This window comes from Neolamprologus brichardi, chromosome 1 (genome assembly GCF_056152115.1).
Source record: "Neolamprologus brichardi isolate AB-2024 chromosome 1, ASM5615211v1, whole genome shotgun sequence".
Classification (NCBI taxonomy): domain Eukaryota; kingdom Metazoa; phylum Chordata; class Actinopteri; order Cichliformes; family Cichlidae; genus Neolamprologus; species Neolamprologus brichardi.
The window spans coordinates 31579637-31595405 of record NC_142104.1 but is presented as its reverse complement, the minus strand read 5'-3'; the positions used below and the strand labels follow the sequence as shown (position 1 = coordinate 31595405).

General features: G+C 37.6%; 1 protein-coding gene across 1 annotated transcript; it reads left to right on the top strand.

Annotated features, from left to right (window-relative positions):
• Positions 1-9501: 9501 nt before the first annotated feature.
• Positions 9502-15644, top strand: LOC148106434 (alpha-1,3-galactosyltransferase 2-like). The gene is made up of 6 exons (XM_087844797.1): positions 9502-9619; positions 11252-11340; positions 12093-12158; positions 12269-12358; positions 12961-13098; positions 13977-15644. Exons 2-6 carry the CDS (start codon positions 11294-11296, stop codon positions 14659-14661), a joined length of 1026 nt encoding a protein of 341 aa, XP_087700923.1. The 5' UTR covers positions 9502-9619; positions 11252-11293; the 3' UTR covers positions 14662-15644.
• The last annotated feature ends 125 nt before the right edge of the window (positions 15645-15769 follow it).

Genomic DNA, 15769 nt, shown 5'->3' with positions numbered 1-15769 from the left:
AATCATCATAAATACATTATTTCATATTTATTACTTCCCCCTCCTCATTGCTTTATTATTGTAGCTCTAGTAATAAATAATAATGTAAGGGTTCTGGATCAGCACCGTGATGCCCATAGTATATACAGTATTCTGAAGAAGGTCTAAAATGTCACTGTGTGTGCGTGCATGTGTGTGTTTTATTTAGATGGATTTTTAAAAAAAATATTACTCATGATATAACATTGTCCAGACATGCCTGGTAAGGACATGAGGAGGAAACAGTAGAAGCTGTGTGAGGCTACTAAAGGCAGTGCTATAACATTTTTCTGTCATCATTTTATTATAGATTAAGTGCAAGAGTTGTTAGGTGTGGATAATTAGATTATAGTTTATTGCAATAGCAAGTTGTGCTTTGTTCTCACATAGACAGCAAGCGGAGAGTGATATATGAAATGATGGGATGGAAGGAAGAAGAGAAGCAAAGAGTGATTCACAGGCAGAGCCTAATTTATTTCTCACAGTTTTTTGTTGCCTTATGGTACCAAGCGCTGTCACCAATCTTTGCATTTTGTTATTATCTCATGACACTTGTTTAATCAGCTACCATCTCTCCTATGGACTTTTTAATGTCTACAGTCTCAGATCAACACAGCCCTGCCCTTCCCATATTAGATTCTTGATGAATGTGTGTTGTTGTTATTCAGCCTGGTTCAATGTGCCCCTTTTTAACTTTGAGCACCCGCCCCTTTAAACCTCTCTGCACGGCCCTGCCTTGCCATATTAGTCCATTTGATTGATATTTGTTATTACTATTATTATTTATTTATTCATTCAGTCAGTCAGTGTCATCTAAATCATTTTCTGAATTTGTTTTTTTTTTCTACTTTTTTGTGCCTGTCTCTCTCCATTAAAAAGAAACAATCATAAAAATTAGAGACTGTTTGCTTCGTCTCCTGGAAAAACGACAAAAGTATAAATTACACAGTAAACAACACAAATCATATTTCCAGTAAAAGACTTAATGAAATGTTAAAAATATCATGTATATGAAAAGTACCACCAGTGTTCATGTGAAAACGTAATATTTTACTGTGCTAATAACTGTACGCTTTACATAGATGCAAACAATTAATTTGACTTAACATGTCTTTTTGAATGTTAGAATGTTGTCCTATTTTAATGTCGACTTAAATAAAACTGTATATTACATAAAATAGCAGACAGAAAACATTAAATGTTTAAACTGAGAAAATGAACTACTTCATGGAAAATATAAGCACATTTTGAAATTAGTAGCAGTAATGTATCAAAGCACAAAAACACTTAAAAGAAAAATCATGATCTGTGATCATAGTTGACTCTGCCATAATTATTTATACGTGAAGAGCATCCAAAAAGAGCACTAAAACCTCATTTAAAATGTACTGAACAAGGTATAAAACATCTGTGGTCAGACAAATCAAAATGAAATTATTTTTTGATTACATGAATACTACATTCCCTGGACTGAAAAGGAGAGGCACCTGTTATCAGCGCTCTAATCAAGACCCCACATTTCTCATGGTGTATTAGTGCCTATAGAGCTGTCAACTTATACAACTTGAACGACAACATCAGTGTGGAAAGGTATTTTGAGCAACATATGCTCCTGTCGAGATAGCATCTTTATCAGGGTTTCGGTGCTACTGCATACCACTCTACAACAACTGAAGTCTTCTTCTTTAAGAAGAGTTCAGGTGCTGCCTGCTAGCCATTTCAACTTTCAGAGCTGTAGAGCAACTATGTCACACAAAAATGCGACAAGAATATTTTTGTTTGGCCTGTCTGAACTCCTCTTGCTCAATTGCTTTCCTCTTTTGACTAAAACAAAAGGGTTATTTTTATCTTCCTGGAGACAATGTTACAAAATTTCCTCATTTTCCTATAAACCTTTTACCATAAAATGATTTACATTTTATTGTCTTGCTTTTTGCTACCAAAGTGGACATTATAGTAATCTTAAAAATGTGACATCAAACAACATCAAAACAAATGACATAATTAAACAAATTGTTTCTAATACTGAAAAAAAAATTAAAATCATCTAAATAATTATTCAATTAATACTAATTATTATTTATTGTATTTATGCCTTTATTGTCATTAAAGTCTTTAAAGTTTTGATTTTTGTTTTTAATCATTTTGTATTTCTTTGTATTTCTTTGTCGTGTTTTATTTATCAATATGCCTGCTGGCATCAGAGCAAATGTTTGATAAAGTCATAATATTTGGAAAAACTGAAGATGTTAGATGTATGATACAGACTAAATGCAGCAACGATTTGAGTGTGATGAGAGAAAAGTAGTAAAACCAGAACAAACCTAGTATATAAAAAAGGTTAAGAACCCCACAAGTGTTGAACAGCTGTACTTCTAAATGTTGCTTTTAAAAACAAACACAAAAAAAGATCAATTTGTGTATTCAGTTCTTTTACATACATTTATAAAAGTGCTTTAAATCAAGATTAGACGTTGTATGAATTAATTAAAATGAAAACCTGTAGACCTGAAGATGGAGTGTCAGGGAGTAATGTAAGCCCACTAGCAAAATAATACAGTGTAAGCTCTGTATTCAGACAAGAGGCGGAAGCCAAAGGAGAATCAATCAGGAGGAGGGCAGCATTTATCCAGACTACAACAGCATGATCACAAACTATACCATCATATAAACCTGAACATAACATGACCTGAGTGTGACAGCTGTTTGTAAATGTGACATTGGAGAGAATTCACTTGTTTGATTAGTTCAGTTTATTTATGCAGTTTCATAAGAATAGTAGGATAATTAAGGAAAAACAAGAAGAAAAGCATGCACTGTAGTTTCAGCACAGCAGACATCCACAGGGTCATATTTTTAGGTAAACAAGTTTAAGGTCTTTGGGACACTGCTTCTCTCTTTTTGCTAAGTCACCTCTGGCCTTGTTGTCTCAGCAGGGGCTGTATGCTATATGCTGTAAGCGTAGTTGTGATTGTCAAACTGAGTGTAACGACCTTTCCCTACAGAAACGAAACAGGGTCTGTCAACAGCTTTTATTTGTTCAGAAAAATACTCTCCCCAAATCTGTTGCCCGTGAGCACAACAAAACCTACTGCCGCTGAGTAGTATATATGAAATAAAGTTATTACAGTTTGGTAGAAAACACATACGGATCACAAATGCTGACTATATAAGAAGATGATCACAGGATTGTGTGTGTGTGTGTGTGGGGGGGGGGTCAGAGTGTGACCCCATAAAGACTTCCCTAAACCTGCTGGTCTGGAAGTCCAGTAGTTCATCTAAACAAAAGGCACTTAGACTAAGGCTACGTCCACACGTACACGGGTATTTTTGAAAACGGAGATTTTCCGTTGTCGTTATAAAAAATAATCCCGTCCACACGTAAAGGCAGGAATGAAGGAAAACGCTGCTAGGAACATGCCACAGCAACAGGTGGCGACATATTCCTAACCGTGCAGAAATGTTGGCCAATCAGAAGTCTAGAAGCCTCGGTGGGAAAAAGTAAACAAAGCTGGGGCATAGAAGCAGAACCAAGTATGTGTGGAGGGACAGTTACTGTGTGTGTATATGTAAGCATTTAAACACTGCAGAGAATACAATTAACAGTAACAGTATTGTAGAAATTCATTTCACCGAAACAATAACGTGGCGCACAGTGTGACGTCAAAAAATGCGCACACCTTTGACGCTGCGTTTTCTCTGTTTTTCTCGTCCACACGTAAATGCAAAAACTGAGTTTTCAAAAATATCCACCCTGGCTGGAGTTTTAAAAAAATCTCAGTTTTCAGTGACCAAAAACACAGTTTACGTGTGGACGAAAGGTGCAAACGCATAGAATAATTTGCGTTTTCAAAAATACCCGGGTACGTGTGGATGTAGCCTAAAACTGACATAGTTACGTTTATCCTACCATAAAACAAAGAGAAGGTATGACCTCTCCCATGCTCCAAGGATGTGTGTGTGGGTGTGAATGCAAGTCTGTGTGCATTCCAGAGTGCTCTATGCGCACAAAGTCTTGTAGTCTTGTAGTGAACAACAGCCTAAGTCATCAAAAGGTCAACATGCAGTATTCTACCATATGCAAACTTATATCATTAAAAGATTATACTGACTACTAAGTACAATTTTCTATTGACACTGAGATACCGACCAGGCCTCCTTGCAAGTAAATTGATTGATCACTGTTGCCTTGTTTTTCTTTCACAGGAATTAAGTCCTGGATACAGCGGGGTTTAAGGTAGACCCAACAATAAGGCTTATAGGTTCAGAAATTGGTCAAACTACCAAGAAGTTGAGTTATGAAAATAACCCAGTATTTTTTAGTATGTATGCCATTATGTTTTTGTTTTTGTTGGCAATTTTCCTGCAAAGAAAAATGAGGTAATCTATCTTTTAAAATTTATTCTTTTTCTACTTAACCGATTCAAGGTGAGTATATTATTAGAATTAAAATTTTGACTAAAATGAAGTTTCTATCTCCATCTAATAATAACATTTTATTATTACATTAATATAACACAAGGTAACACAAGGTCCAGTAGGTTTGGACAGAAATAGCTGGTAAAAACATCTTCCAAAGTACTTACTTTCTTACTTTCACTTGTACATCAGTACAGACGCTCAGTTCAACTTCAACTTTTTTTCTAGTATCTGTATTTCTACATAAATACAGAATGTCTGTACTTGTGCCACCTGTGGTTGTCTGTACTTTATTTTTTTTTCCAGCAGTGTACAGTCTTAAAGTACACTGAATGTTTACCCTTCACGATATGTGTCATATCAGTTAGACCAGGGGTCTGCAACCTTTAACATCCAAAGAGCCATTTGGATCCGGGTTCCACGCAAAAGAAAACACTGGGAGCCGCAAATACTTTTTGTCATCTAAAATGAAGATAACACTGTATACAATTATTTTTTGGTCAGCAGCTCACTGCTGAGTGACGTTTCAGACACTGAGATTCACCCTATAGCTATCAGCGATCATGCTCCTGTATCTTTAACACTAATGCACAAGAATAATACTATGCCAAGTAAAAACTGGAGATTTAATACATCACTGCTTAAAGATGAAGACTTTATTAAATATTTTAAAAAAGAGTGGACTTCATATTTAGACTTTAATGACACTCCCGGAACATCAGCTTCTGTTTTATGGGAAGCAGGGAAAGCTGTGATGAGAGGTAAAATAATTTCTTTCTCATCACATGAAAAGAAAAAAGAAAACAAAAATATTCAGGAATTAGAAAAAAACATCAAATCACTAGAAGAAGCCTACGCGTCCCACCAAGATCAGGAAACATTGAACAAAATACGCAAAACAAAACTAGAATTAAATGAGATAATTGATAAAAAAAACAAAATTCTTAGTACAAAGACTACGCTTACAAAATTATGAACATAGTAATAAATCCGGTCAATTTCTAGCAAACCAGCTAAAAATAAGTAAAGAAAAAACAACTATATGTGCTGTTCAAGATTCATCTGGGAACACAATATATGAACCGAAACAAATAAACAACATTTTCAGGGATTTCTATAAAACGTTGTATTCACCACAAATAAACCCATCTAAAAAGGAAATTGATCAATTTTTAGACAACATAACTCTCCCAAAATTATTAGACTCTCAAGCAATGGCACTGGATTCGCCACTGACATCAGGTGAACTCCAGGAAGCCCTGATAAGTATGTCCAATAATAAGGCTCCAGGTCCAGACGGCTTTCCTGCAGAATTCTACAAAGAATTCTGGACGATTCTAGCACCAGTTTTTTACAGAACGTTGTTAGAAATCAAAGAAAAGGGCAGACTTCCATCAAATATGAATTCTGCAAACATTAATCTCCTGCTAAAACCAGGCAAAGACCCTGTATATCCCTCAAGCTATCGTCCAATATCCCTTATTAATGTAGACCTCAAAATAATCTGCAAAGCTCTCTCGAAGAGACTAGAGAAAGAGTCTTCATTAATCCCATGCAAACGTACACCTATCTGGAACAACCCTGACATATTACAAAACAATAATATGATAAACTTTTCAGATTGGAATGGTAAAGGAATCAAATAGAATAGAATAGAATAGAATAGAAGGAACAGAATTTATTTCATTTGACATTTCATTTAACAGAATTTATTTCATTTGACAGACTAGTTACACAATATGGGATCAACAAGAAAAGATTTTTAGAATATCAACAAATTAAATCCATAATAAAAAAGAAATTTAAACCGGGTCAAGTTGAACTACAAACACCACCAAGTGTGGTTCAATTTCTTACTCTTAAAACCCCCAAATTACTATCCAAAATATACAGAATGCTTTCTAAAACAGATGAATCAATATCACTTCCTATTGCAAAATGGGAAGCGGATTTATCAGTTAACTTAGACCAAAACTTCTGGTCTCAGATTTGCTTAAAAACCTTTCATCTAATCAGAAATCCCAGTCTTCAATTAATTCAATACAAAATACTACATAGAGTGCACTATACAGGTCATCGGATGTTCAAGATGGGCTTTGCATCTACCAACAACTGCTCACACTGCCAAACCAATTCACCGGACAATTATATCCACGCTCTTTGGTTCTGTCCACCAGTTCAGAAGTTTTGGCGCGAGATATGTGAAGACTTATCAAAGTGTCTGAAATGTAACATTCCAACTTCCCCCTTAGTGTGTTTGTTGGGCAGCTTAGATAATGTCACTTCAGAAAAGAATATAGCCCATATGGTTTTCACTGCCCTATGCATAGCCAAGAAAACAGTCCTCATGAACTGGAAAAATAAAAACAATCTTAATTCTAACCAATATAGAAATTATCTATTAGATTACATTACATTACATTACAAGGGTTGTCACATCTTGCAGGGGCTTTCCTCTCTCAGGAACTCTCTCTGCAAGAGGGGGAGATACAGGAGAGGTGGAGGAAGATCTCAGCCTGGACGTCTATTGTCTTATGTAGTCTGGAAGATGAGTGGATGATGGGGTGGGTGCAGTTTTCTCTGTGGTGGGGTTGGGTGGACTGCCCCGGGCTCTGTGGGGCCGGGCGGCGGTTCGGATGGGCCTAGGCCCCCCTTCCCTGGCGGGTCGCGGAGTATGGGGGTGCCTACTGGGGTCAGCGGGGGAGCTGGCCCCAGGGAGGGGTCACTTGCCCCTCCCTTCCTTCCCTCCCCATCTCCAGCTGCCTCCCTCTTCCCGCTCCACCACAACCACCCACACATACAGGGCCTTGGAGTAGGGGTGTGTCACCAGGGTGCAGAGGAGGTAACCCCCTCCTCTGTCCCCTTCTGGCTGCCTCTGCCTCAATTTTATCCCACAACTTAGACATTCACATTACTCACACTCTCATTACACATACATATAGGATCTTGGGGGTGGGCACGTTACACGGAATCCCAATTACCATCAGGGTGTACACCTCACCCCTGGCGTTGTTGCCCACCTCTCAATTTTAAATACACGTAGACATTGAGGGCTAGCAGGAGGGACTATGCGCTTACCTGCTGCTCTCTAGCAGGTGGCTCCATGCCCTCCTGGGTTTTAAATGCACCTTAGAACACACATACATCAACACTACAATGAGCGGGTGGAGGGAGGTTAGGAGTCTTCTCTCACCCTCGTTCTCTGCGGCCTGCTGGAGCAGGGGGGCTAGGAGGAGGAGTTGGCCGTTCGACTGGGGTCCGGAATGTGGGGCCTCCCTGCTGCTGCGGAGTCGGGGCGGTCTGCTTCTCCCCACCGCAGGGAAAAGGGTAACACAACCTGGGTCTGGGTGCAGTTCCCCCCTCCAGGGGCAAGGGTACCTAGACCCGGTTCGTAGAGTACGCTTAGGGAGTGTGATTGTGTGTACAGCGTCTCTTTATGTCTGTCTCCACGTTGGTTGAGTGTGGAGTAAGTGCATATGAGAGCATGAGGGTGGGAATGGATGTTTGTATCTGTGTGTGCCTGTATGTCTGTGTATATATGTCAGGTTGGGTATCAGACGCCATCTCTCTGAGGACATCTCAGGCCCTCCAAGGTTTAGAGGCCTATCTCCCCCCACCACTTCCCCTGCCGGGGGCAGACTCCCTCAGACATCGGTGCGTTGGTGGTTCTTTGTGTCCGGGGGTGGGCGTCCAGGTACACACCGGCTCACTCCTTGGCGGCTGCTTATCGGGGCCTGGAGCCTGGGGCTCGCTTGGGCCACTTCGGAGGTGGGGTGCCCCCAGCCTCTCGGCCTGGGGCTCGGTCACTCAGGCACAGCTGGCTGCCGGCGGGGCTCACGGGCACGTCACTGCAACCCCCCCTGGCTTCTGCTCCGTGGCTGCTGGGTGACCCCTCATCTGGGACTCTCCTCAGCTCTTTCTGGGACAGTGGCACGGCTGCCCCTCTGTTGGTCTTCCTTGGTCTCTTGTGTTCTGGGGGCCTCTGGATGTCTGGTGTTTTGATTTCCTCCATACCTGCTTCATGCCCTGGAGGACGGGGCAGTGGCCCCCCACACCCTCTAGCAGATCATTACATGAAGGAACCTTTTAAGAAAACAAGCGCGTCCATGCTCACAGGTGTACACACGGGTGATCACACACACAAACTACACCCTTTTTGGCTCCTACCTCAAAGCACACTGTGCTGTCGATCTTACGTGCTGCACAATAATGTTTAATATTTAGTATTTACTGTCATATTCCCATATATCATTGTGATGTTGTTTATTCTATTACTTTCGTTTTCTTCTGCTTGTTTTCTTTTTTCTTTCTCAACAGGTGATCCAGGTGATCAATATATGTATTTTTTTTTTTTTCTGCTTATTCTGTTGGTTTTTGTTTTTTGCCCTTCTCCCCCGTCCCTCTTCTCAACTGTTTTTCTTTCCCTCTTTCTTTCTCCCTTTTCTTTCCCCCAGTCAAGTCTGTCCCGTATTCAGCAAGTGAAAATAAAATAAAGAATAAAAGGTGAATCAAATGGACCATTACGGCAAAGCTGGGATGGTCAATTTGGGAAAGAAAATCCGTTGGGCATCTTTCTTCGCCTTTAGACAATAATTCTGATGGCAAAAGAGCCAAACGGGACAGGTTAAAAAAAAAAAAAAAAAAAAACGAAGAAGATAACACTGTATATATTGGTTTTTACCTTTATGCTTTGTGTGAACAACTAAGGTGTGTTGCTTATGAAATCCATGAAGTGCTACAGAGAAAATTACATTTTATTTATGTAATTAACTCATTTTGAACTCTTAAAGAAATATAACAAAAGGAAAGACACCCAGCTGAACTAAAATGATCCAGCAAACAAAAACTGTTGTGAGCCGCCACCCTTATATCGCCTTTGGGCTTTTGGAGCCTTGACCTGACTTTTAAAAGATAATTGGAAAAAAAGCACTATGCTGCTAAAAGATGAAAAATAGATATTTGCAAAATTCTGCCTAAATATGTATTTTACCTGGTTAATGTGTGTGGCGGGGCGTGGTCTGCAGCGCCGCTGCAGGGGAGGCAGACACACCTGCAATCACTCCTCGCTGTCTTTACGTCTGTACTATCTATGCTGTTGTGTTGGGCTGTGTGTGTCGGGCTGTGAGCTGCAAAGAGTTTTTATACAGTTAAATCGAGGTGTTGGATATATCTGTGAATCCAGGTAAGTTTACTTTTTTAACTTTACTTTCCTACAAGTGAACACGTACAAAGTAACTCTGCCAAAAATAATAATAATAATAATGTAAATAAAATTAAAAAATAAAATGTACTCCTGACTCCTCATTAAATTTCTACATAAAAGAGTTGTCACTCACCTACTCTGTGACTTATATAGTAACAAATTTATCTGTGGAAAAAATGTAGAAAATGTAAAATGAATTAATAGGATGTATTATTATTTCGTTCACAGCAGTTAGTAGGTATTTCATCCTGTTCTTCATGTAGTGGAAACAACACTTGTGATACTGTAGTTTTTGTAGTTTGGGGCCCTCTGGAGATAAGTCCAATTTAAATAATGACCCTTCACAATCCTTCGGTGAATTTTCACATTTTATGCACTATAAATACTGAGTGTGGTTCAACTGACAACCATGTATGAATTTTGTTTAAATTTTAAGCATGGAAGATTTAGACTACAGTACTTTTTTTTTTCATTTCATTTTTAACAAATTTATTGTTATTCTCATCATTAACACTAACACAGGTTTGTGGCCAGGAATCTAATGGTAAATGGTTGCTGTCTCTCAAGAGGTACAAATAAAACTGGTTTTACTGGACTTATGCATTCAACTGAGTTACACAATGGCACCGGAGATAATGTAAACAAAATATACATATGTATGTTCCCCATACAGGTTGTACCAGTTTAAGACACTCCATTTTGTGCTCCCTGTCTTTTGGAAAAACTTTTTTTTTTTAACATGTCGATGAAATTTCTTGACAACCCACAGACATGATCAAATCTATGGAAAGTTCATAGAAGGGGCCAACTGAACCTTCAGGATTTGAAAACTGTTTGTGTAGAAGAATCAGCTAAAATCACACTTGATGCATGCAACTAGTTTCTCCATACAGGAGGTGTGTTGAAGCTGTCATCACCAGCAAAGGATTTTGTATGAAATATTAAATACATTTCTGTAAACATATTCGATATTTGACTGGTCTTTCAGTTCTCATTATTATGCAATTTTTATGGACAGCTATGGGTTGATTTATTTGAATGTGTTGATTCGATGGGTTGCTACCAACATGCCAGTAGCACCTTTAGAAATACTTTTAGTTAGAAAATTGGTGATGTGTTCAATACTCATTTCACCTTCTGTATGCTACACTATACTGTCACTCAGTTCTAAAGCTACTTCCCACCAATGTCCATCTGTCTTAATTACGATAGGCAAAATTTTATGACATACTGGTTTAAGTTTCAATGGTAAAAACATTCTTTAAGCTATAGATTGGAGAATTCAATCCTAGATGCCACTAGATCATTTTGATGTTTGGGTCAAAGTATAGGATAGTATAGGAGGAGTTGCAGATGTAGCTTAGACTTTGGATAAAATGAATCAAGCTTTCACATTCGTGGATTTACATCAATTGATCTTAATTGTAAAAATGAGCAACAGACTTTGTTGGTCTAAAACAGTTTTGTGTAGTTTATAATTCATGGATATGGCAGGTTATCCAGGAAATGAATGTAAGATAATGAAAATATCTTACATGAAATATGATACTTTATTACTTTACTTTATTTATCCCAAGGTTGGGCTCACTATTTTTTTTTCTTTTCAATAAGGTCTAATTCTGTCAACCAGCCCTCCCTTTCTCCTCCATCAGAATGCTGCTTAAGAGGAAAATGACAGGGTTGTTTCCCCTAACAATGAGGTAGGAGCGTTGGCCAAGATGGTGGTGCTGGTAGTAGGAATGTGTGTGTGTCTGTGTGTGTGTGTGTGTGTGTGTGGGGGGGGGGGGGGGGGAGGGGGGCATTATTATTACAGAAACTGGATTTTGAATTGTGAGTTGACAACAAACGAGACTCTTCCATTGTAATCAGAAGAGGATTGATTTCACTTTGCCTGATTCTATTTTATACAAACTTGTATCAAGTGAAGGAGAGAGCATTTCTAGAAATCTTTCTAACTTATTGTTTTCCTTACCTTGTTGTTTTATCTGTAGGTATAAAAAACATAAAAATAACCATAATGTCCCCAATTGATTTTAGACTTTCTGGACAACATTTTGGCTGCCACCATGTCAGTGTTTTGGAGCCAGACGTTATTACTATCTACTAGCCCACTAGTGACCTAACGAATTGCAAGGAGGTTTTCAGTGCAGTACCATATACAGCTTTGTGACTAGTTTCACTATAGTGGCTTTTAGCATTGCAAGCAATAGGGGAATACACATTTTTCCCCATTGATTGATGGTTCCCAAAATGTTCACCAACAGCATTGTAAGCCTGCATGACTCAGGCTTTAGCAATCTTCATGAATTACCTATGTAAAGACATTTATCTCCTAATTGATGCTAAATATTGGTATACCTGTCAAAGGAAAAACAATGAAGTGAGGCCCAAACTTTATTTGATTTATTTAGTATTATTTTTAATATTATTATTTTTTATTAATTTCTCTAAGTAAAAATGATGGAATCCTCTGCTGTCTGCTGTTGGTCATCCTCAGTTCTACTTCCTTATATACAAGGTATGTATTAAGGCACTAATTAAGGCACGTAATATCTATATGATGTAGCAACCTTTTCAAACAATTAATTTTGTTGTTATGTTTTGTGGTGCTTATTTTTCCGGTATCAGATATTTAAGGAACACTATCCTAATGATAAAATTGCATCCTGAACGAGAACCAAGCCACCGCATTAATTTGAATGACACACTTAACTTTGGGTAAGAGATATTCAAAATTTGGACACCATTGTCTGGTAATTATAATGTCCCATACTTGTATTTGATTTTTAAGATGTTGTTTTTAGTAGAATAAACACATGCAGCTTGTGCACACAATTTAGGAAACTTCTGCATCAAAGTACAGTTAAAATAAAATATTTTGGAGATTAATGTTACAATAGCACTTGTGATAAGCAGACAGTAACCAAATTTGAAAGTGTGTTTAAAAAAGAAGAAAGAAAAACCAGAGCGACATGATTAAAGAAGCATTTACACAATAAAACATAGACTAAGTATAGAATAAAATAACCTGCTTGGGAATGTTCATAAGTAAGATTTTTTCACTCTCAATAAAGGAAAAAAAGTAAAAAGAAACACTGGAAGAACAGTCTTTAGAGAGTTTCATGATTAAAAACAGTCAAAACACTGATAACAGCTGTACAATACTGTTACATAATGAATTAACATCTCTGGTGAACTGTAAATTCAAGTTGTTTTTAGTTCCTCATATTCATTAGCACATATATAGGGACATGTTCCTGAATTAATTTAAACCAGAATATACAGATTGTGTTTTAGCTTGTTTTGTTCTTTTAATCCAGGGCCAGACCAGCAGTTCAGACATCAACATCTTGGAATGCTCCTATCATCTGGGAGGGAATGTTTGAACCAAATCTTTTTGATCAAAAGCACATAGGAGAAAAGTCATCAGTGGCCCTTACTGTGTTTGCTGTGGGACGGTCGGTTCCTCCATAAAAACTGTATTCCTTGGCTATTATACAGTGGTGCCTTCTAGTTAATAGAATTTAATAGAATGAATAAGAAATGTAGGCATACCTATGCCGGAATCAGTTCAACATGGCGAATTTAAACTGTAAATTCACTAGCCCACATAAGTAATCATGAGGTGGTAACTCTAGTTTTAGTTTATGTGGGGAAATATGCCTTATACCCCTGCAAAAGGGTTGCAAATGCATACGATAAGATCCACAAGCACAAACAAATGTTTACAAATGTGTACATGGATTTCTGTGTAACTTTTGAGGAGTCACAAATATGTGCTCCAATTCATGCACAAATACAAAGAAATTTGACCAAATTGTTTTGAAATCCAGACATCTAAACCTGAATAAATTTCTGCACATACATCTACGGTTATTATTATTTTTATTATTATTATTATTATTATTATTATTATAGTCATGTCTAGGTCTTTTCTTGCTTTCTTGCATGTGTTGCACAGTTAGACACAAAGACACCTCCAGGCATGCACCCTTCATTTAAGTCTTTGTTCTGGAAATAGAGAAATCACACATATGACTGAGATCTTCTGCAAATTTGTCTCCTTTGTTGCTTTTTTCTTTCTTTTTTTTAGCTTTTAAAAATGTAATTGGTAATTAGCATCTGGAGTAGTTGGCCTTTATTACCCATAACCAATAAACACCAGCTTGCCTTGCTGCTTGTTGGGTGTGGACGATTGAACCTTGGCTCAGATTGAAATAATTACTTTTGGTGCATCAAAGATAGTGAAGAAATATACAAACAGGGTGGGTTTTGTATTGTTTTGCAATAATTTACAAATAAAAAAATCATTTGTTTTTCTCTGTCTCTCATTAAGGTACCTGGATGCCTACCTCAAGACTTTCCTCATCTCAGCAGAACAACATTTTATGTTGGGATTACCAGTGACGTATTATGTGTTTACAGACTTACCAGACAAAGTACCAAACATCACACTTGCTTCTCACAGAAACATAAAGGTTATCCAGGTGGGAAAGCACACCAGGTGGCAAGACATTTCTATGATGCGAATGAGGACAATATCAGAAGCTATAGAGTCAGAGATCCGTCACAGATTTCATTATGTCTTCTGTTTTGATGTGGATCAGGAGTTTAAGGGGAGATTTGGGTCTGAGGCACTGGGTGATTCTGTGGCTTTGCTCCATGCCCACTATTATAAATTACCAAAAGCCCGGTTTACCTACGACAGAAACCGCAAATCTAAAGCCTTCATGGAAACTGGAGATTTCTACTACCATGCTGCTATCTTTGGAGGAACGTGGCAAAATGTAAAGCATTTGGTAGATGCCTGTTATCTAGGCATCATAGAGGATAAACTTAATAATGTGGAGGCTCTGTGGCACGATGAGAGCCATCTAAACAAGTACTTTTGGATTCATAAGCCAAGCAGGCTGCTGTCTCCAGAGTACTGCTGGGACCAGAGCATTTGGGACAAGCGTGATATATTTGTCACCCGCCTACTGTGGGCACCAAAACATTATGACACACTTCGTACTGGCTAGATCGAAAATCAAAGTTTGAATTATTTTATAAGCAAGGGGCTAGCTTGTTAAACGTATATATAGGCTTATTTTATGTTGGATTATTTGACAAGTGTGCTAGTAGAATAGCTCGTCTTCCTTTTCTGAAAACTCACCTAATCCAGCTAGGTAAATCTAAATGCTTAGGCTTGGAGGACTGTTGTTCCGTTTTGTAATTATGTTGCAATATTATATATTATTTTGTAAATATTTTAGGTTGTGACTAAATCTGGAGACTTTAATTATAGCTTGGTGGCTAACAAAGGTGAAAATTCTGCTTATGTACTAAAATCTTAAAATACCATAAAGAGAAGCATATCCTCTGACCAGTAGGTTTTTGTGGAATATTTATGGTGTCAAGAAGACAGACAGAAGTGAATTAAAAGGCCTAAAATCCAACTTTCGTGGGTGTAATGTAACAAAGAGTGCAGTGACAGAGATTTATGCATGTGCTTTTGCTGATAGTTATTTTTGCTTTAATCAAATCATGAATCTATTTAAAATATGATTAAGAGGTAATAATTTAAAAACGAAGTGATTTTATTATGCATGGGCAATCAGAAGAAGTAATTTTTGGGTGTATTGTGATTGATAAATACTGAAGTTCACATATTTACTGATATAAGGAGAGAAAGCAAATTCTAAGTTACAATGAAGTAATCAGAATTGAAAACTGTATGTGAAGTACAAAGAGCAATGTATTTCTAATCAAGATTATAAGAAGATGATAAGAAATCAGGCTGAAATTATTCAAACTGAAGTGAAATTATGTTGAATAAATGTGACAATTGTAATAAAGTAACTTTTACTACAGAGATAAAGTGAGGCAGAGAAAGAACACTGAGATGTGCTCAACATCAAATGTTGGACTGACAAAACACTGGATGATGGCCATGACATGAAGGAAAGGTGAAGAGAAGAAAAGGACTATAAGACCCTTTGCAGATAACAGTAAATTACTTAAATAAGACATTCTATCTGCAATTAAAGGTAATTTTGTGGATATTCCCTTTTTTGGATTGTTTTTAAATTCTTTTTTAAAAACTACTTTTTAAGTAATTTTGCAACAGTCATAAAAGAATGGGGTATA

Bases quoted from the DNA above. Each gene is read 5' to 3' on its own strand.
- LOC148106434 (XM_087844797.1), top strand. From the start codon at position 11,294: ATGCTGCTTAAGAGGAAAATGACAGGGTTGTTTCCCCTAACAATGAG. The intron at 11,341-12,092 runs GTAGGAGCGTTG...AATTTCTCTAAG, and splicing joins TTGTTTCCCCTAACAATGAG to TAAAAATGATGGAATCCTCT. The intron at 12,359-12,960 runs GTAAGAGATATT...CTTTTAATCCAG, and splicing joins AATGACACACTTAACTTTGG to GGCCAGACCAGCAGTTCAGA.